This window comes from Poecile atricapillus, unplaced genomic scaffold (assembly GCF_030490865.1).
Source record: "Poecile atricapillus isolate bPoeAtr1 unplaced genomic scaffold, bPoeAtr1.hap1 scaffold_239, whole genome shotgun sequence".
In the NCBI taxonomy this organism is placed as follows: Eukaryota; Metazoa; Chordata; class Aves; order Passeriformes; family Paridae; genus Poecile; species Poecile atricapillus.
In genome coordinates, this window is record NW_026709048.1 from 26,243 (window position 1) to 48,678 (window position 22,436).

The following is a 22,436-nucleotide window of genomic DNA, read 5'->3' on the forward strand; positions in this document are numbered from 1 at the left end:
ATCCCAGTATAAACCAGTTCATCCCAGCCCATCCCAGTCCATCCCAGTACAGCCCAAAACTCCTGGTGTCCCCAAAAAAATCCCCCAAAAAAGCTGAAAAAATCCCAAAAAAATCCCCCAAAAAATAAAAAAAAACCCCAAAAAATTCCCAAAAAATCCCCAAAAAATCCCAAAAAATCCCAAAAAATCCCCAAAAAATTCCCAAAAAATTCCCAAAAATTCCCAACAATTTCCCCATCCCAAAAAAAATTCCCAAACTTTTTTCCCACCGGACGTAGAAGCCTCGTTTGGGGTCGCTGCGGAGGGAGGCGCTGCCGGAGCCGAGGCTGCTGCTCAGGAGCTGCTCCCGAAGGTCGTGGATTTTGGCCTCGAAACGCCCGTACTCTGCAAATTCCAAAGGTTTTTTGGGAATTTTGGGAATTTTTAGGGAATTTTGGGGTATTTTTGGAATTTTTGGGAATTTTTGGGGATTTTTTGGGGATTTTTTGGGATTTTGGGGGATTTTTTGGGGATTTTTTTGAGAATTTTTGGGATTTTTTTGGGAATTTTGGGGGGAATTTTTGGGATTTTTTTGGGAATTTTTTGGGGAATTTTTGGGATTTTGGGGGGAATTTTTTAGGGAATTTTTTGGGAATTTTTAGGGATTTTTGGGAATTTTTTTGGGAATTTTTGGGATTTGGGGGGGAATTTTTGGGGGAATTTTTTGGGGATTTTTTGGAATTTTTGGGAATTTTTGGGGAATTTTTTGGGGATTTTTTTGGGAATTTTTGGGGTTTTTTTGGGAGATTTTTGGGGATTTTTTTGGATTTTTTTTTTTTAATTTTTTGGGATTTTTAGGGAATTTCTGGAATTTTTGGGATTTTTTTGGGGAATTTTTTGGGATTTTTTTGGAATTTTTAGGGATTTTTTGAGGAATTTTTGGGATTTTGGGGGAAATTTTTTGGTGGAATTTTTTGGGAATTTTTAGGGATTTTTGGGGAATTTTTTGGGGAATTTTTGGGGATTTTTTTGGGAATTTTTGGGATTTTTTGGGGAATTTTTGGGGATTTTTTTGGATTTTTTGGGAATTTTTGGGAGATTTTTGGGGATTTTTTGGGATTTTTTTGGGAGATTTTTGGGGATTTTTTTTGATTTTTTGGGGGATTTTTAGGGATTTTTTGGGGAATTTTTTGGGAATTTTTGGGGATTTTTTGGGAATTTTTTTGGGATTTTTGGGGGGATTTTGGGGAACTTTTTGGGATTTTTTTGGATATTTTGGATTTTTTTTTTATTTTTGGGATTTTTTGGCAATTTTTGGGAATTTTTGGGGAATTTTTGGGGCATTTTGGGGCCATTTTGGGCCATTTCAAGACCTTTGGGTTTATTTTTGGGGTATTTTGGGTGTTTTGGGGCATTTTTGGGGTGTTTTCGGCTGTTTTTTGGGTATTTTTGGCTGGTTTTGGGTATTTTTGGTTGTTTTGGGGTATTTTGGGGTTATTTTTGGGTATTTTTGTCTGTTTTTGGGTGTTTTTGGGGTGTTTCTGGGGTGTTTTTGGGGTATTTTGGGGTATTTTGGGTATTTTGGGGTTATTTTTGGGTATTTTTGGCTGTTTTGGGGTGTTTTTGGGGGATTTTGGGGGATTTTGGGGTATTTTGGGGGATTTTGGGGTGTTTTTGGGGTATTTTGGGGTGGTTTTGGCTGTTTTTGGGGTGTTTTTGGGGTATTTTGAGGTTATTTTTGGGTATTTTTGGCTGTTTTTTGGGTATTTTGCGGTATTTTGGGGTATTTTGGGGTGGTTTTGGGGTATTTTGGGGTGTTTTTGGGGTATTTTGGGGTGTTTTTGGGGTATTTTGGGGTGTTTTTTGGGTATTTTGGGGTGCTTTGGGGTGTTTTTGGGGTGCTCACCTTCGGGCCGGTACTGTGCCACGATGGTGACCGACTGGCCGGCGTTTTTGAGGGCCAGCGCCGCCTGCTCGTGGGTGGCCCCGCGGAGATCGACCCCGTTCACCTGTGGGAGGGGAAAAATGGGGTGAAAACAGGAAAAAATGGGAAAAAACGGGAAAAAATGGGGGAAAATGGGGGAAAAATGGGAAAAAATGGGAAAAAACGGGGGCAAAATGGGAAAAAACAGGAAAAAAATGGGAAAAAAGGGGAAAAAAATTGAAATAACAGGAAAAAATGGGAAAAAAAAGGGGAAAAAATGGGAAAAAGATGGGAAAAAAATGGGAAAAAACGGGAAAAAAATCCCTATAAACCCCCTAAAAATTCTCCAAGAAACCCCAAAAAATTCCCAAAAAAATAAAAAAAAAATCCAAAAAAATTCCAAAAAAACCTCAAAAAAACCTCAAAAAAAATCCAAAAAAATTCCAAAAAAACCTCAAAAAAATCCCAAAAATTCCCAAAAAATTCCCAAAAATTCCCAAAAAATTCCCAGATTTGTCACCCACCGAGAGGATTTGGTCTCCCTTGCGCAGCTCCCCGCTGAGGTCGGCGGGACCCCCGGCCAGGATGAAGGAGATGAAGACCCCAAAAACACCCCCCAAAATACCCCAAAAAATCCAAAAAAAATCCCTAAAAATTCCCTAAAAATACCCCAAAAAAATTCCTATAAATCCCCCAAAATTCCTAAAAAAATCCCCAAAAAATCCCTAAAAAATCCACAAAAAATCCCCCAAAAATCCACAAAAAATCCCCAAAAAATCCACAAAAAATCCCTAAAAAAACCCCAAAAAACCCCTAAAAATTCCCCAAAAATTCCAAAAAAATCTCTAAAAATCCCCAAAAAATCCTCAAAAAATCCCTAAAAAATCCCAAAAAAATCCCTAAAAAACCCCCCAAAAAAACCCTAAAAATTCCCAAAAAAACACTAAAAAATCAAAAAAAAACCCCAAAAATTCCCAAAAATTCCCAAAAAAATCCCCCAAAAATCCCTCTAAATCCCCCAAATAAAATCCAAAAAGCTCCCAAAAATTCCCAAAAAAATCCCTATAAACCCCCTAAAAATTCTCCAAAAAACCCCCAAAAAATTCCCAAAAAAAATCCAAAAAAAATCCAAAAAAATTCCAAAAAAACCTCAAAAAAATAAAAAAAAAATCCAAAAAATTTCCAAAAAATTCCCAAAAAATTCCCAAAAAATTCCCAAACCTCCCAAAATTTGTCACCCACCGAGAGGATTTGGTCTCCCTTGCGCAGCTCCCCGCTGAAGTCGGCGGGACCCCCGGCCAGGATGAAGGAGATGAAGACCCCAAAAACACCCCCCAAAATACCCCAAAAAAATCCCAAAAAATTCCCTAAAAATACCCCAAAAAATTCCCCAAAAATCCCCCAAAAATCCCCAAAAAATCCCCCAAAAATCCCTAAAAATCCCTGAAAATTCCCTAAAAATACCCCAAAAAATTCCTATAAATCCCCCAAAAATCCCCAAAAAATCCCCCAAAAATCCAAAAAAAATACCTAAAAAATCCCCAAAAAATCCCCAAAAAATCCCCAAAAAATCCCACAAAAATCCCTAAAAAACCCCCCAAAAAACCCTAAAAATTCAAAAAAACCACTAAAAAATCCCCTAAAAAATCCCCAAAAAACCCCTAAAAATTCCCAAAAAATCCTCCAAAAATCCCTCTAAATCCCCCAAATAAAATCCAAAAAGTTCCCAAAAATTCCCAAAAAAATCCCTATAAACCCCCTAAAAATTCTCCAAAAAACCCCCAAAAAATTAAAAAAAAATTCAAAAAAAATCCAAAAAAAATCCAAAAAAAATCCAAAAAAATTCCAAAAAAACCTCAAAAAAATCCAAAAAAATTCCAAAAAAATTCCCAAAAATTCCCCAAAAATTCCCAAAAAATTCCCAGATTTGTCACCCACCGATAGGATTTGGTCTCCCTTGCGCAGCTCCCCGCTGAGGTCGGCGGGACCCCCGGCCAGGATGAAGGAGATGAAGATCCCAAAAACACCCCCCAAAATATCCCAAAAAATCCCCAAAAAATCCCCAAAAAATTCCCTAAAAATACCCCAAAAAATTCCTATAAATTCCCCAAAATTCCTAAAAAAATCCCCAAAAAATCCCTAAAAAATCTCTGAAAATTCCCTAAAAATACCCCAAAAAATTCCTATAAATCCCCCAAAAATCCCCAAAAAATCCCTAAAAAACCCCCCAAAAAACCCCTAAAAATTCCCAAAAAAACACTAAAAAATCCCCAAAAAACCAAAAAAATTCCCAAAAAATTCCCCAAAAATCCCTCTAAATCCCCCAAATAAAATCCAAAAAGTTCCCAAAAATTCCCAAAAAAATCCCTATAAACCCCCTAAAAATTCTCCAAGAAACCCCCAAAAAATTAAAAAAAAAATCAAAAAAAATCCAAAAAAAATCCAAAAAAAATCCAAAAAAATTCCAAAAAAACCTCAAAAAAATCCAAAAAAAATCCCAAAAATTCCCAAAAAATTCCCAAAAAATTCCCAAACCTCCCCAAATTTGTCACCCACCGATAGGATTTGGTCTCCCTTGCGCAGCTCCCCGCTGAGGTCGGCAGGACCCCCGGCCAGGATGAAGGAGATGAAGATTCCTTCGCCATCCTCGCCCCCCACGATGTTGAATCCCAGCCCGGTGGAGCCTCGAGGGATCACGATGCGCCGAGGTTCCCTGGGGGGGATTTTTTTTGGGGGGGAATTTGGGGGATTTTGGGGTTTTTTGGGGGGATTTTGGGGTTTTTGGGGGATTTTGGGGTTTTTTGGGGGAATTTTGGGGTTTTTCGGGATTTTTGGGGATTTTTGGGGGGTTTGGGGGTGGTTGGGGACATTTTGGGGACACTTTGGGGACCTCCAGATGTGAAATGGAACCTCTTGGAGCCCCTGAATGACCCTGAGTGACCTCTTGGTGACATTTGGGGACACTTTCAGGACATTTGGGGACATTTGGGGACTCCTGGGGACATTTTGGGGACCTCCAGGTGTGAAATTGAACCTCAGGGGAGCCCCTGAGTGACCCTGAGTGACCCCTTGGGGACATTTGGTGACCCCTGGTGACATTTGGGGACACTGAGGACACACCTGGGGACATTTGGGGACATTTGGGGACTCCTGGGGACACTTTGGGGACACTTTGGGGACCTCCAGGTGTGGAATGGAACCTCTGGGAGACCCTGAATGACCCTGAGTGACCCCTTGGTGACATTTCGTGACCCCTTGGTGACCCCTGGTGACATTTGGTGACCCCTGGTGACATTTGGGGACATTTGGGGACACCGAGGACACAGCTGGTGACATTTGGGGACATTTGGGGACTCCTGGGGACACTTTGGGGACACTTTGGGGACCTCCAGGTGTGAAATGGAACCTCTGGGAGCCCCTGACTGACCCTGAGTGACCCCTTGGGGACATTTTGTGACCCCTTGGTGACCCCTGGGGACATTTGGGGACATTTGGGGACTCCTGAGGACACACCTGGGGACATCTGGGGACACTTTGGGGACACTTTGGGGACCTCCAGGTGTGGAATGGAACCTCTGGGAGCCCCTGAGTGACCCTGAGTGACCCCTTGGGGACATTTGGTGACATTTGGTGACTCCTTGGTGACTCCTGGTGACATTTGGGGACACTTTGAGGACCCCTGGTGACCCCTGGTGACATCTGGGGACACTGAGGACACACCTGGGGACATTTGGGGACTCCTGGGGACACTTTGGGGACCTCCAGGTGTGAAATGGAACCTCTGGGAGCCCCTGAGTGACCCTGAGTGACCCCTTGGGGACATTTGGTGACATTTGGTGACCCCTTGGTGACTCCTGGTGACATTTGGGGACATTTGGGGACTCCTGGGGACACTTTGGGGACACTTTGGGGACCTCCAGGTGTGGAATGGAACCTCTGGGAGACCCTGAGTGACCCTGAGTGACCCCTTGGTGACATTTGGTGACCCCTTGGTGACCCCTGGTGACATCTGGGGACCCCTGGTGACATTTGGGGACATTTGGGGACTCCTGGGGACATTTTGGGGACACTTTGGGGACCTCCAGGTGTGAAACTGAACCTCAGGGGAGCCCCTGAATGACCCTGAGTGACCCCTTGGTGACATTTGGTGACCCCTTGGTGACCCCTGGTGACATTTGGTGACCCCTGGTGACATTTGGGGACATTGAGGACACACCTGGGGACATCTGGGGACATTTGGGGACTCCTGGGGACACTTTGGGGACACTTTGGGGACCTCCAGGTGTGAAATGGAACCTCTGGGAGCCCCTGAGTGACCTCTTGGTGACATTTGGGGACATTTGGTGGCCCCTGGTGACATCTGGGGACACCGAGGACACACCTGGGGACATTTGGGGACTCCTGGGGACACTTTGGGGACCTCCAGGTGTGAAATTGAACCTCAGGGGAGCCCCTGAATGACCCTGAGTGACCTCTTGGGGACATTTGGGGACACTTTGAGGACCCCTGGTGGCCCCTGGTGACATCTGGGGACACTGAGGACACACCTGGGGACATCTGGGGACATTTGGGGACTCCTGGGGACACTTTGGGGACACTTTGGGGACCTCCAGGTGTGGAATGGAACCTCAGGGGAGCCCCTGAGTGACCCTGAGTGACCCCTTGGGGACATTTGGTGACACTTTGAGGACCCCTGGTGACATTTGGGGACATTTGGGGACACCGAGGACACACCTGGTGACATTTGGGGACATTTGGGGACTCCTGAGGACACTTTGGGGACCTCCAGGTGTGAAATGGAACCTCTGGGAGCCCCTGAGTGACCTCTTGGTGACATTTGGGGACCCCTGGTGACATTTGGGGACATTTGGGGACATTTGGGGACACCGAGGACACACCTGGGGACGTCATCGTCGGGCAGCAGCTCCTTGGGGCCGGGTGAGAAGCGCCGTGGGGACGTCGGGGTCAGCGCCGGGGGAAATTCGGGGCCCAGGAAGCTCTGGGGGGGCAGCTCCGAGTCCAGGTGGGCGGAGTAGGCTGGGGGACAAATTTGGGGACAATTTGGGGACAATTTGGGGACAATTTGGGGACAATTTGGGAATTTTGGGGGATTTTTTGGGAATTTTTTTGGCTTTTTTTGGTATTTTTTGGTATTTTTGGGGGATTTTTTGGGGATTTTTTTTGACTTTTTAAAATTTTTTGGGGATTTTTTTGGGATATTTTGGGGACATTTGGGGACAAATTTGGGGACAATTTTGGGACAATTTGGGGACAATTTTGGGAATTTTGGGGATTTTTTGGGGATTTTTTTAGGATTTTTTGAGGATTTTTTTGGGATATTTTGGGGACATTTGGGGACATTTGGGGACAAGAACAGGGACACAAGGACGGGGGAGATGCCACCACTGATGTCCCTCCCCAACCCCCCCAATGTCCCCAATGTCCCCAATCCCCCCAATCCCCCCCAATGTCCCCAATGTCCCCAATCCCCCCCAATGTCCCCAATGTCCCCAATGTCCCCAATCCCCTCAATGTCCCCAATGTCCCCCCAATGTCCCCAATGTCCCCAATGTCCCCCAAATGTCCCCAATGTCCCCAATGTCCCCAATGTCCCCAATGTCCCCAACCCCCCAATCCCCCCAATGTCCCCAATGTCCCCAATGTCCCCAACCCCCCCAACCCCCCCAACGTCCCCAATGTCCCCAATCCCCCCAATGTCCCCAATGTCCCCAATGTCCCCCAAATGTCCCCAATGTCCCCAATGTCCCCAATGTCCCCAATCCCCCCAATCCCCCCAATGTCCCCAATGTCCCCAATCCCCCCAATGTCCCCAATGTCCTCAATGTCCCCAATGTCCCCCCAATGTCCCCCAATGTCCCCAAACCCCCCCAATGTCCCCAATGTCCCCAATCCCCCCAATGTCCCCAATGTCCCCAATGTCCCCAACCCCCCAATCCCCCCAATCCCCCCAACCCCCCCAATGTCCCCAATGTCCCCAATGTCCCCAATGTCCCCAACCCCCCCAATGTCCCCAATGTCCCCAATGTCCCCAATGTCACTCACAGCCGGTGACATCGGGTGGCCCGTAGGTGTCCCCAAGGCCGGGGACGGTGGCCTTGGCCACGCGCAGGTAAACGACGTCGTACGTGTTCTTGAGCGCCGCCACCGCGTCCTCGTGCATCACGTCCTCCAGGCTGACATTGTTCACCTGGGGTGGCATTTGGGGACATTGGGGACATTGGGGACATTGGGGACATTGAGAGGGTTTGGGGGGATTCAGGGGATTGGGGACATTGGAGACATTGGGGGGGGATTGGGGACATTGGGGACATTGGGGACATTGGGGGGGGATTGGGGACATTGGGGGATTGGGGACATTGGGGACATTGGGGACATTGAGGGGACATTGGGGACATTGGAGACATTGGGGACATTGGGGACATTGGGGGGGTTGGGGACATTGGGGACATTGGGGACATTGGGGGGATTGGGGACATTGGGGACATTTGGGACATTGGGGACATTGGGGACATTGGGGACATTGGGGACATTGGGGACATTGGGGGGACATTGGGGACATTTGGGGTCACACAGGTACAGGGAGAGGACATTTGGGGACAGCAGTGCCACCGCTCCACCCCGGCCACCCCCACAATGTCCCCAATCCCCCCGATGTCCCCAATGTCCCCCAATGTCCCCAATGTCCCCCCAATGTCCCCAGTGTCCCCAATGTCCCAAATCCCCCCAATGTCCCCAATGTCCCCAATGTCCCCAATGTCCCCAATGTCCCCAATCCCCCCAATGTCCCCAATGTCCCCAATGTCCCCAATGTCCCCAATCCCCCCAATGTCCCCAATGTCCCCAATGTCCCCAATCCCCCCAATCCCCCCAATGTCCCCAATGTCCCCAACGTCCCCAAATGTCCCCAATGTCCCCAATCCCTCAATCCCAATGTCCCCAAATGTCCCCAATGTCCCCAAATGTCCCCAATCCCCCCATGTCCGCAATGTCCTCAATGTCCCCAAATGTCCCCCAAATGTCCCCAATGTCCCCAATGTCCCCCCAATGTCCCCCCAATGTCCCCAATGTCCCCAATCCTCCCAATGTCCCCCCAATGTCCCCAATGTCCCCAATGTCCCCAATGTCCCCAAATGTCCCCCCAATGTCCCCAATCCCCCCAACGTCCCCAATCCCCCCCAATGTCCCCAATGTCCCCAAATGTCCCCAATGTCCCAAATGTCCCCAAATGTCCCCAATGTCCCCAAATGTCCCCACTCACCGCCAGGATCTTGTCCCCGACCTGCAGCCGCCCGTCCTTGTGCGCGGCCCCGCCCTCGATCACCTTGGTGACGTAGATGCTGTTGTCCCCAGGGATGTGCTGGTTCCCCACGCCCCCCGCGATGCTGAACCCCAAACCTGGCCAGGGGACACCTGGGTGTCACCTGGGTGTCACCTGGGTGTCACCTGGGTGTCACCTGGGTGTCACTTGGGTGTCTCCTGGACACACCTGTGTCACCCTCAGGTGTCACCTGTGTCACCTATGGCACCTGAGGATCACCTGTGTCACCCCTGGGACACCCCTGGACACACCAGAACACACCTGGGGTCACACCTGGACACACCTGGGGACACCTGTGTCACCCATGGGTGTCACCTGTGTCACCTGTGTCACCCCTAGGTCACACCTGGGTCACACCTGGACACACCTGGACAAACCTGGGCTGGATTTGGGGGATTTTGGGCCGGATTTGGCTCCAGATTTCAGGGATTTTTCCCAGGATTTCGTGGATTTTCCTGGATTTTGGGAATTTCAGGAATTCTGAACAGGATTTGGGTGATTTTCCTCCAGATTTGGGGGCTTTTAAAGTGGAAAAAACCCAGAATTTTGCTTATTTTGAGCCAAATTTGAGGGATTTTGAGCCGGATTTCAGGGATTTTGCTCAGGATTTTGTGGATTTTTCCCAGGATTTCGTGGATTTTCCTGGATTTTGGGAATTTCAGGAATTCTGGGCATTATTTGGGTGATTTTCCTCCAGATTTGGGGGCTTTTCAGACAAAAAAAACCCCAATTTTTCCCCATTTTGACCCAAATCTTCACCATTTCCCCCCAAATTTCCCTCCAAATTCCCCATTTCTCCCCCCCAGGGATTCAGAATTCCCTGGAAATTTCGGGAATCCCAATTTTTATTTTTTTTTGGGAATACCTTTGGGTCCTTTGATGAGCTTCACCTCCACCACCCTCTCGGCCGGGACCTTCCTCCTCATCACGTAGAGCCGGACCACGGCTCCCGCCTCCTTCAGAGCCTCCACGGCCGCCGAGTGCGGCACCTCCCGCACGTCTGCCTCGTTCACAAACAGGATGCTGTCGTTCACCCTGGAATTCCAAAAAAATTGGGAATTTTTGGGATTTTTTTGGGAATTTTTGGGAATTTTTACGATTTTTTTGGGATTTTTTACGAATTTTTTTGGATTTTTTACGCTTTTTTTTGGGATTTTTTACCGATTTTTTGTGATTTTTCTGAGGTTTTGGGGCTCAAAACCAGGATGACGTCATTCATCCTGGAATTCTGGGAATTCTGGGAATTTTTGGGAATTTTTGGGGAATTTTTGGGGAATTTTTACGATTTTTTTGGGATTTTTTACGAATTTTTTTTTTTTTTACGCATTTTTTTTGGATTTTTTATGGATTTTTTGTGATTTTTCTGAGGTTTTGGGGCTCTAAACCAGCATGACGTCATTCATCCTGAAATTCTAGGAATTTTGGGAATTTTTGGGAATTTTTGGGGATTTTTGGGGATTTTTTTGGGATTTTTTTGGGATTGCTTTAGGATTTTTTGTGAATTTTTTTGGGTTTTGCGGCACCTCCCGCACGTCTGCCTCATTCACAAACAGGATGCTGTCGTTCACCCTGGAATTCCAAAAAAATTTGGGAATTTTTGGGATTTTTTTGGGAATTTTTTGGGAATTTTTTGGGATTTTTTTCTGATTTTTTACGAATTTTTTTGGATTTTTTACGGATTTTTTTGTGATTTTTTACACATTTTTAATGATTTTTTATGGATTTTGGGGGACTTTAGGGGCTCAAAAACAGGACACTGTCATTTATCGTGGAATTCTTGGAATTTTGGGAATTCTGGGGATTTTTTGGGAATTTTTTGGGATTTTTTACGAATTTTTTTGGATTTTTTACGGATTTTTTTGGGGATTTTTTACGCATTTTTTGTGATTTTTCTGAGGTTTTGGGGCTCAAAACCAGGATGACGTCATTCATCCCAAAATTCCGGGAATTCTGGGAATTTTTGGGAATTTTTGGGGAATTTTTGGGGAATTTTTACGATTTTTTTGGGATTTTTTACGAATTTTTTTTTTTTTTACGCATTTTTTTTGGATTTTTTACAGAATTTTGTGATTTTTCGTGATTTTTCTGAGGTTTTGGGGCTCAAAAGCAGGATGACGTCATTCATCCCGAAATTCTAGGAATTTTGGGAATTTTGGGGAATTTTTGGGAATTTTTTGGGGAATTTTTTGGGATTTTTTTGGGGCATTTTGGGATTTTTTGGGATTTTTTGTGACTTTTTTTGGGTTTTGCGGCACCTCCCGCACGTCTGCCTCGTTCACAAACAGGATGCTGTCGTTCACCCTGGAATTCCAAAAAATTTGGGAATTTTTGGGATTTTTTTGGGAATTTCTTGGGAATTTTTACGATTTTTTTTTGATTTTTTACGAATTTTTTTGGATTTTTTTTTTATTTTTTGCGTATTTTTTGTGGTATTTCTGAGGTTTTGGGCCTCAAAACCAGGATGACGTCATTCATCCTGGAATTCTGGGAATTCTGGGAATTTTTGGGAATTTTTGGGAATTTTTGGGGATTTTTTATGATTCTTTTTGGATATTTTATGGATTTTTTTTTATTTTTTGGTAATTTTTTACAGAATTTTGTGATTTTTCGTGATTTTTCTGAGGTTTTGGGGCTCTAAACCAGCATGACGTCATTCATCCTGAAATTCTAGGAATTTTGGGAATTCTGGGGATTTTTTGGGAATTTTTGGGGAATTTTTTGGGGATTTTTTTGGGGCATTTTAGGATTTTTTGGGGATTTTTTGTGACTTTTTTGGGGGTTTTGCGGCACCTCCCGCACGTCTGCCTCGTTCACAAACAGGATGCTGTCGTTCACCCTGGAAAAATCGGGAATCTGGGAATTTTTGGGAATTTTTTGGGAATTTTTTGGGATTTTTTGGGATTTTTTTGGGATTTTTTACGAATTTTTTTTTTTTTAACGCATTTTTTTTGGATTTTTTACAGATTTTTTGTGATTTTTCTGAGGTTTTGGGGCTCAAAAGCAGGATGACGTCATTCATCCCAGAATTCTGGGAATTCTGGGAATTTTTGGGAATTTTTTGGGAATTTTTGGGATTTTTTTTTTATTTTTTACGATTTTTTTATTATTTTTTATGGATTTTTTTGTGATTTTTTATGGGATTTTTTTGTGATTTTCTGGGAATTTCGGGACTTTAGCGGCTCAAAAACAGGACACTGCAATTTATCCTGGAAATCTGGGAATTCTGGGAATTCTGGGAATTTTGGGGATTTTTTGGGAATTTTTGTGAATTTTTGGGGAATTTTTTGGGATTTTTTGGGGGCATTTTGGGATTTTTTGGGATTTTTTGTGAATTTTTGGGGTTTTGCGGCACCTCCCGCCCGTCTGCCTCGTTCAGAAACAGGATGCTGTCGTTCACCCTGGAAAAATCGGGAATCTGGGAATTTTTGGGAATTTTTTGGGAATTTTTTGGGAATTTTTTACGATTTTTTTTGGATTTTTTACGAATTTTTTTGGATTTTTTACGGATTTTTTTTGGATTTTTTACGGATTTTTTGTGATTTTTCTGAGGTTTTGGGGCTCAAAACCAGGATGACGTCATTCATCCCGAAATTCTGGGAATTCTGGGAATTCTTGGGAATTTTGGGAATTTTTGGGAATTTTTTGGGGATTTTGGGGATTTTTTTTGGAATTTTTTGTCAATTTTTTTTTTGGTTTTTTATGGATTTTTTGGGGGGATTTTTTTGGGAATTTTTGGGAATTTTTGGGAGCTCACAAACACGATGACGTCATTCATCCCGGAATTCTGGGAATTCTGGGAATTCTGAGAATTTTTGGGAATTTTTTGGGAATTTTTGGGAATTTTTTGGGAATTTTTTTCTGGATTTTTTTGGGATTTTTGGGTGAATTTTGTGGAATTTTGGGGTTTTTTGGGTGAATTTTGAGAGATTTTGGGTGAATTTTTGGGGATTTTGGTGCTCCTGGTGTCGATTTTGGGGTTTTTGACCATCCTGGACTCAATTTTGGGGTGAATTTGGGTGATTTTGGGGTAATTTTGGGTGATTTTGGGTGATTTAGTTGAATTTTGGGTGAGTTTGGGTAAATTTTGGGGTTTTTTGGGTGAATTTTGGGATTTTTTGGGTGAATTTTTTGGGATTTTGGTGCTCCTGGTGTCGATTTTGGGGTTTTTGACCATCCTGGACCCGATTTTGGGGTGAATTTGGGTGATTTTGGGTCATTTAGTTGAATTTTGGGTAAATTTGAGTAAATTTTGTGGGATTTTGGGTGAATTTTATGGAATTTTGGGGTTTTTTGGGTGAATTTTGGGGTTTTTTGGGTGAATTTTTGGGGATTTTGGTGCTCCTGGTGTCGATTTTGGGGTTTTTGACCATCCTGGACCCGATTTTGGGGTGAATTTGGGTGATTTTGGGTCATTTTGTTGAATTTTGGGTAAATTTGAGTAAATTTTGGGGTATTTTTGGGTGAATTTTGTGGAATTTTGGGGTTTTTTGGGTGAATTTTGTGAGATTTTGGGTGAATTTTTTTGGATTTTGGTGCTCCTGGTGTCGATTTGGGGGTTTTTGACCATCCTGGACCCAATTTTGGGGTGAATTTGGGTGATTTTGGGGTTTCTTTGGTAAATTTTGGGGCGATTTTTGGGTGGATTTGGGGGATTTTGGATGAATTTTGGGGTTTTTTTGGGTGAATTTTGTGAGATTTTGGGTGAATTTTTTGGGATTTTGATGCTCCTGGTGTCGATTTTGGGGTTTTTGAGCATCCTGGACTCGATTTTGGGGTGAATTTGGGTGAATTCCTCACCTGAGCCTCCCGTCCTGGGCGGCGGCGCCTCCGGGGATGATTTTGGTGATGAAGATTCCGGGGTCGTCGCCCACGTGGGGATTGTCGGTGCCCCCAGCGATGCTGAAACCCAACCCAGAGTTCCCCTGCAGGAATTTGGGATCATTTTAGGGCCAAAATGACCCAAAAAACCCCCAAAATCCACCCCCAAAACCCCCAGGAGAGACAAAATTCCAAAAAATCCCAAAAAAGGGCAAAAAACGGGAAAAAATCCGGCAAAAAACGGGAAAAAATGAGCAAAAAATGGGAATTTTGGGAATTCTGGATGGAATTTTGGGAATTTTAGATCCAAAATATCCCAAAAAAATCCAAAATCCACCCCCAAAACCCCCAGGAGAGACAAAATTCCAAAAAATGGTAAAAAAGGGCAAAAATCAGGAAAAAATCTGGTAAAAAATGGGAAAAAATGAGCAAAAAATGGGAATTTTGGGAATTCTGGATGGAATTTTGGGAATTTTGGGGATCCCAGAAGGAATTTTGGGAATTTTAGATCCAAAATATCCCAAAAAAATCCAAAATCCACCCCCAGGAGGAGCAGAATTCCAAAAAAATCCCAAAAAATCCATTAAAAAATGAGAAAAAATGGGAATTTTGGGGATTTTTTGGGAATTTTGGGGATTTTTTGGGAATTTTGGGGATTTTTTTGGGAATTTTGGGGAAATTTTTGGGAATTTTGGGAATCTCACCCTTTCCAAAGTGATCTCCTCGTATTCCATCTCCCCCTCGGTGCCGTTCACCTGCAGGAAAAAAATGGGAATTTTGGGAATTTTGGGAATTTTGGGAATTTTGGGAATTTTGGGGAAGGATTGAGGGGATTTGGGGGGAATTTTTAGGGAATTTTGAGGGAATTTTGAGGGAATTTTGAGGGGATTTTTAGGGAATTTTTAGGGAATTTTGGGGGAATTTTGGGGAATTTTGGGGAATTTTTGGAGGGAATTTTGGGGGGATTTTGTGGGAATTTTAAGGGAATTTTTGGGGAATTTTTAGGGAATTTTTAGGGAATTTTGGGGAATTTTGGGGGAATTTTTAGGGAATTTTTGGGGAATTTTGAGGGGATTTTTAGGGAATTTTTAGGGAATTTTGAGGGAATTTTTGGGAAATTTTGGGGAATTTTTGGAGGGAATTTTGGGGGGATTTTGAGGGAATTTTAAGGGAATTTTTGGGGAATTTTTAGGGAATTTTTAGGGAATTTTGAGGGGAATTTTGGGAGGATTTTGTGGGAATTTTTGGAGGGAATTTTGGGAGGATTTGGAGAGAATTTTGAGGGGATTTTGGGGGGAATTTTTAGGGAATTTTGAGGGGATTTTTGGGCAGATTTTGGGGGATTTTGGGCAGATTTTGGGGCAGATTTTGGGGGATTTTTTGGGTATTTTTGGGGTATTTTTGTGATGATTTTTGGGGGGATTTTGGGGGATTTTGGGGCAGATTTTTGGGATATTTTTGGGATATTTTTGGGGTGGTTTTGGGGGATTTTGGGGCAGATTTTGGGGGGATTTTGGGGGATTTTGGGGCAGTTTTTGGGATGTTTTTGGGGTGATTTTGGGCTGATTTTGGGGGATTTTGGGGCTGATTTTTGGGCTATTTTTGGGCTATTTTTGGGGTGGTTTTGGGGGATTTTGGGGCTGATTTTTGGGATATTTTTGGGATATTTTTGGGGGATTTTGGGGCAGATTTTGGGGGATTTTTGGGCAGATTTTGGGGTGATTTTGGGGGATTTTGGGGTTGATTTTTGGGCTATTTTTGGGATATCTTTGGGGTGGTTTTGGGGGATTTTGGGGCAGATTTTGGGGTGATTTTGGGGGATTTTGGGGCTCTCACATAGGCCGGGGCCTCCAGGGTGTCGGTGTTGACGATGACGGGGGGAGAGTTGGCCTGGGGGGGGAGGGGCAGGGGGAGGTCAGAGACCCCCCCCAACCCCCCCCCCCGACATCCCATAATATCCCCAAATTCCCCCCAAATCCCCCCGGAATTCCGGCCCAAAATTCCAAATTTTCCCCTCCAAAAATTCCCAAATTTTCCTCCCAAATCCCTCAAAATTCCACAATTTTTCAACGTTTTCCCCCCCAAAACTCCCCCAAAATTCCCAAATTTTCCCAAAAACTCCCGAATTTTCCCCAAAATTCCCCAAAATTCCCAAATTTCCCCCAAATTTCCCAAATTTTCCCCAAAATTCCCAAATTTTCCCCAAATTTCCCCCAAATTCCCAAATTTTCCCCAAATTTCCCCCCAAAATTCCCAAATTTTCCCCCCAAATCCCTCAAATTTCCCCTCCCCCCACCCCAAATTTCCCTTCCCCCCCTCCCATGACGTCATCGATGACGTCACCACCGCACACTCGTGACATCATCAAAACCCTCCCGCCCTCCATGGTGACGCCACAGCGATGACGTCATCGCTGAGCGAGCATGACGTCATTGGCGACCCCAATGACGTCACCGCTGCCCTCAAAAGGGGGGCGTGGCTTCCAAAAGGGGGCGTGGCCAGCCCCAAATCACCGTGGCATGTCCATATATGGGCATGGGGGGGGTCTTTAAAGGGGGCGTGGCCTGACCATATATGGACATTGGGGGGTCTTTAAAGGGGGCGTGGCCTGACCATATATAGACATTGGGGTGCCTAAGGGGGCGTGGCCTGACCATATATGGACATTGGGGTGCCTGAAGGGGGCATGGCCTGTCCATATATGGGCATGGGGTGCCTGAAGGGGGCGTGGCCTGACCATATATGGACATTGGGGTGCCTGAAGGGGGCGTGGCCTGACCATATATGGACATTGGGGTGCCTAAAGGGGGCGTGGCCTGACCATATATGGACATTGGGGGTCTCTAAAGGGGGCGTGGCCTGACCATATATGGGCATTGGGGTGCCTGAAGGGGGCGTGGCCTGACCATATATGGACATTGGGGTCTCTAAAGGGGGCGTGGCCTGACCATATATGGGCATTGGGGTCTTTAAAGGGGGCATGGCCTGTCCATATATGGACATTGGGGGGTCTCTAAAGGGGGCGTGGCCTGACCAGATATGGACATTGGGTTGCCTAAAGGGGGCGTGGCATGTCCATATATGGACATGGGGTGCCTGAAGGGGGCGTGGCCTGACCATATATGGACATTGGGGGGGTCTTTAAAGGGGGCGTGGCCTGACCATATATGGACATTGGGGTCTTTAAAGGGGGCGTGGCCTGACCATATATGGACATTGGGGTCTTTAAAGGGGGCGTGGCCTGACCATATATGGACACTGGGGTGCCTAAAGGGGGCGTGGCCTGACCATATATGGACATTGGGGTACCTAAAGGGGGCGTGGCCTGACCATATATGGACATTGGGATGCCTAAAGGGGGCGTGGCCTGACTATATATGGACATTGGGGTGACTAAAAGGGGCGTGGCCTGACCATATATGGACATTGGGGTACCTAAAGGGGGCGTGGCCTGACCATATATGGACATTGGGGTGCCTGAAGGGGGCGTGGCCTGACCATATATGGGCATGGGGTGCCTGAAAGGGGGCGTGGCCTGACCATATATGGACATTGGGGTCTTTAAAGGGGGCGTGGCCTGACCATATATGGACATTGGGGTGCCTAAAGGGGGCGTGGCCTGACCATATAAGGACATTGGGGGGGTCTTTAAAGGGGGCGTGGCCTGTCCATATATGGACATTGGGGAATCTTTAAAGGGGGCGTGGCCTGACCATATATGGGCATGGTGAGTACAAAGGGGTGTGGCCTGTCCATATATGGGCATGGTGGTTAAAAGGGGGCGTGGCGGCTACAAAGGGGGCGTGGCCTGTCCATATATGGGCATGGTGGCTACAAAGGGGGCGTGGCCTGTCCATATATGGGCATGGTGGCTAAAAGGGGGCGTGGCCTTGCCATATATGGGCATGGTGCTTAAAGGGGGCGTGGCCTGACCATATATGGGCATGGTGAGTACAAAGGGGCGTGGCCTTGCCATATATGGGCATGGTGGTTAAAGGGGCGTGGCCTGTCCATATATGGGCATGGCGGCTAAAAAGGGGGCGTGGCCTGTCCATATATGGGCATGTGACTAAAAGGGGGCGTGGCCTGTCCATATATGGGCATGGTGGTTAAAGGGGGCGTGGCCTGTCCATATATGGGCATGGTGGTTAAAAGGGGGCGTGGCCTGTCCATATATGGGCATGGGCGTGGCCTTACCTGGCTGGGCAGGTGGGCGGGGCTCTGCTCCAGGGGGGGGCTGTCCTCATCTTGGTACCGGTATTTCTGTTAATTTATGCAAAAAATATGCAAATTTATGCAGATTAGCAGCCCGGAACGAGGCGGTAAATGCAAATTGGCGGCGGTTTATGCAAATGAGGGGGGGTTAGAGGGCTCCGCCCAGTTAATCCCAGTTAATCCCAGTTTGGCGTTTGGGGATTTGGGAAGGGATTAAACTGGGAGGGACTGGGAGGAAACTGGGTCGGGAATGGGGGGTCCCAGTTTGGAACTGGGGGGTTCCCAGTTTGGAACTGGGAGGGTCCCAGTGCTCCCAGTTTGGAACTGGGGAGGTCCCACTGCTCCCAGTTTGGAGCTGGGAGGGTCCCAGTGCTCCCAGTTTGGAACTGGGAGGATCCCAGTGCTCCCAGTTTGGAACTGGGAGGGTCCCAGTGCTCCCAGTTTGGAACTGGGAGGGTCCCAGTGCTCCCAGTTTGGGTCCAGCAGGGGTCCCAGTGCTCCCAGTTTGGAACTGGGAGGGTCCCAGTGCTCCCAGTTTGGGTCCAGCAGGGGTCCCAGTGCTCCCAGTTTGGAACTGGGGGGTTCCCAGTGCTCCCAGTTTGGAACTGGGGGGTTCCCAGTGCCCCCAGTTTGGAACTGGGGGGATCCCAGTGCTCCCAGTTTGGAACCGGGGGGTTCCAGTATGGAAACGGGCGGGTCCCAGTGCTCCCAGTATGGTCCAGCAGGGTTCCCAGTGCTCCCAAATCCCCTCCCAGTTGCTCCCAGTTGCTCCCAGTGCCCCCAAATCTCCATCCCAGTCCCTCCCAGTCCTTCCCAGTGCCTCCAGATCTCCATCCCAGTGCTCCCAGTGCCCCAAATCTCCGTCCCAGTGCCTCCCAGTTGCTCCCAGTGCCCCAAATCTCCGTCCCAGTCCCTCCCAGTTGCTCCCAGTGCCTCCCAGTTGCTCCCAGTGCCCTCAGATCTCCATCCCAGTGCTCCCAGTGCCCCAAATCTCCGTCCCAGTGCCTCCCAGTTGCTCCCAGTGCCCCAAATCTCCGTCCCAGTCCCTCCCAGTTGCTCCCAGTGCCTCCCAGTTGCTCCCAGTGCCCTCAGATCTCCATCCCAGTGCTCCCAGTGCCCCAAATCTCTGTCCCAGTGCCTCCCAGTTGCTCCCAGTGCCCTCAGATCTCAGTCCCAGTCCCTCCCAGTGCCTCCCAGTTGCTCCCAGTACCCCCAAATCTCAGTCCCAGTCGCTCCCAGTGCCCCCAGATCTCAGTCCCAGTGCCTCCCAGTCACTCCCAGTCCCTCCCAGTTGCTCCCAGTGCCCCAGATTTCCATCCCAGTACCTCCCAGTTGCTCCCAGTGCCCCAGATCTCAGTCCCAGTGCCTCCCAGTTCCTCCAGATCTCCATCCCAGTTGCTCCCAGTGCCTCCCAGTCGCTCCCAGTTTCTCCCAGTGCCCCCAAATCTCAGTCCCAGTGCCTCCCAGTCGCTCCCAGTGCCCCCAAATCTCAGTCCCAGTCCCTCCCAGTCGCTCCCAGTTTCTCCCAGTGCCCCCAAATCTCAGTCCCAGTTGCTCCCAGTGCCTCAGATCTCAGTCCCAGTGCCTCCCAGTCACTTCCAGTCGCTCCCAGTTGCTCCCAGTTTCTCCCAGTGCCCCCAGATCTCAGTCCCAGTTGCTCCCAGTCCCTCCCAGTTACTCCCAGTGGCCCCAGATCTCCATCCCAGTCCCTCCCAGTTGCTCCCAGTGCCCCCAGATCTCAGTCCCAGTGCCTCCCAGTGGCTCCCAGTTGCTCCCAGTGGCTCCCAGTTGCTCCCAGTGCCTCCCACCTTGCAGCCGAAGGCCAGCGAGAGGCTCCGGTCCCTCCAGACCAGGCGGCACTGGCAGAGCAGCGGCGAAAAACACCCGGGACCCCCCCGCGCCCCTCCCCCACAGCCCGGGACCCCCCCCGGGACCCCCCCCGGGACCCCCGCACCGAGCGGGGCCGTTCCCGCCATCGGCCCCACCCCCACCCCCCTTCGGGACCCCCCCTCCCCCTCCCCCTCCCTTCATCATCCTCATCCTCCCCCGGGACCCCTCCCCTCCCCCCACCGGGATTAACGGGGATTAACGGGAGGGGATGAAGGGGTGGGGGAGGGGTTTGGGGGGATGGGGGGGGTTCAGGGGGGGTCTCAGAGCCCTCCTTGGGACCCCCCCGAGACCTCCAGGGTCATAGAGAGACCCCCGAGGGGGGCAGAGAGACCCCCGAGACCTCCAGGATCATAGAGAGGGGGACAGAGAGACCCCCAGGGTCATAGAGAGACCCCCAGGGGGACAGAGAGACCCCCAGGGTCATAGAGAGGGGCCCAGAGAGGCCCCCGAGACCTCCAGGGTCATAGAGAGACCCCTGAGGGGGACAGAGAGACCCCCAGGGTCATAGAGAGGGGCCTGAGAGACCCCCAGGGTCATAGAGAAGGGGACAGAGAGACCCCCGAGACCTCCAGGATCATAGAGAGGGGGACAGAGAGACCCCCAGGGTCATAGAGAGACCCCCAGGGTCATAGAGAGACCCCCGAGACCTCCAGGATCATAGAGAGGGGGACAGAGAGACCCCCAGGGTCATAGAGAGACCCCCAGGGGGACAGAGAGACCCCTGAGACCTCCAGGGTCATAGAGAGGGGGACAGAGAGACCCCTGAGACCTCCAGGGTCATAGAGAGACCCCCGAGGGGGGCAGAGAGACCCCTGAGATCTCCAGGATCATAGAGAGGGGGACAGAGAGACCCCCAGGGTCATAGAGAGACCCCCGAGACCTCCAGGATCATAGAGAGGGGCCTGAGAGACCCCCAGGGTCATAGAGAGGGGCCCAGAGAGTCCCCCGAGACCTCCAGGGTCATAGAGAGACCCCTGAGGGGGGCAGAGAGACCCCTGAGACCTCCAGGATCATAGAGAGGGGGACAGAGAGACCCCTGAGACCTCCAGGGTCATAGAGAGACCCCCAAGGTCATAGAGAGACCCCCGAGACCTCCAGGATCATAGAGAGGGGGACAGAGAGACCCCCCAGGGTCATAGAGAGACCCCCAGGGGGACAGAGAGACCCCCAGGGTCATAGAGAGGGGGACAGAGAGACCCCCTGAGACCTCCAGGGTCATAGAGAGACCCCTGAGGGGGACAGAGAGACCCCCGAGACCTCCAGGATCATAGAGAGGGGGACAGAGAGACCCCCAGGGTCATAGAGAGGGGCCTGAGAGACCCCAGGGTCATAGAGAGACCCCCGAGGGGCCCAGAGAGACCCCTGAGACCTCCAGGGTCATAGAGAGACCCCCGAGGGGGACAGAGAGACCCCCAGGGTCATAGAGAGGGGGACAGAGAGACCCCTGAGACCTCCAGGATCATAGAGAGGGGCCTGAGAGACCCCTGAGACCTCCAGGATCATAGAGAGGGGGACAGAGAGACCCCTGAGGCCTCCAGGGTCATAGAGAGGGGGACAGAGAGACCCTCAGGGTCATAGAGAGACCCCCGACACCCCCAAAAACCATCGAGAGCAGCGCCAGGACCTGAAAACGACGCCCAGGACCCCCCATAAAAGCAGCGAGAGGCCAAAAGAGACCCCCGAGACCTCCAGAGTCACAGAGAGACCCCCGAGGTGGGACACAAAGACCACCAGGAACACAAAGAGGAGCACCAGGACCTCCAAACGACCCCCAGGACCCCCAACAAAAGCATCGAGAGGGGCTTAGAGAGACCCCCGAGACCTCCAGGGTCACAGAGAGGTGGGACACAAAGACCACCAAGAACACAAAGAGGAGCACCAGGACCTCCAAACGACCCCGCCAAAAAAATCACCTCAGAAACCCCTCAGGACCCCAGAGCGACGCCCAAAACCACAACGAGAAACCAGACAACCCAAAGCGGCTCCCCAAAAAAACCACAAAGACCCCCGGAGACCCCCCCTCAGGTGATCTCAGAACCCCCAAAACCACCGAAAAAAGACCAAAAACGACCCCCAAAACCCCCCCCCCCTTCCCCCACCCCTTACCTGTCCTTGTTTGACCCCTCAGGGCCGCCCCCCCCCAACCCCGGGCCCGCCTTTTTTAAGCCCCGCCCCTTTCCCCTCACGCAAGCCCCGCCCCCTCGCCGTCTCCATGGCAACGCGCGCCACCCCGCGGTCACGTGGGAGGGGCTGAGTGGGCGGGGCTTCCCC

General features: G+C 48.8%; 1 protein-coding gene across 1 annotated transcript in view; it reads right to left on the minus strand.

The window, feature by feature from the left end:
* The window catches only part of LOC131574312 (disks large homolog 4), a 34,627-nt gene extending 16,307 nt beyond the window's left edge, over positions 1-18,320 (minus strand). Inside the window, exons 1-11 of the mRNA XM_058828751.1 lie at positions 18,258-18,320; positions 15,897-15,950; positions 14,765-14,815; positions 14,040-14,164; positions 10,108-10,277; positions 9,183-9,319; positions 7,967-8,111; positions 6,802-6,940; positions 4,460-4,616; positions 1,886-1,988; positions 270-384 (exon numbers count right to left, since the gene is read on the minus strand). Of these exons, the coding sequence (XP_058684734.1) occupies positions 270-384; positions 1,886-1,988; positions 4,460-4,616; positions 6,802-6,940; positions 7,967-8,111; positions 9,183-9,319; positions 10,108-10,277; positions 14,040-14,164; positions 14,765-14,794 (1,121 nt within the window). The 5' untranslated portion in view covers positions 14,795-14,815; positions 15,897-15,950; positions 18,258-18,320. The remainder of the gene's footprint in view (positions 1-269; positions 385-1,885; positions 1,989-4,459; positions 4,617-6,801; positions 6,941-7,966; positions 8,112-9,182; positions 9,320-10,107; positions 10,278-14,039; positions 14,165-14,764; positions 14,816-15,896; positions 15,951-18,257) is intronic.
* Between the last annotated feature and the right edge of the window lie 4,116 nt (positions 18,321-22,436).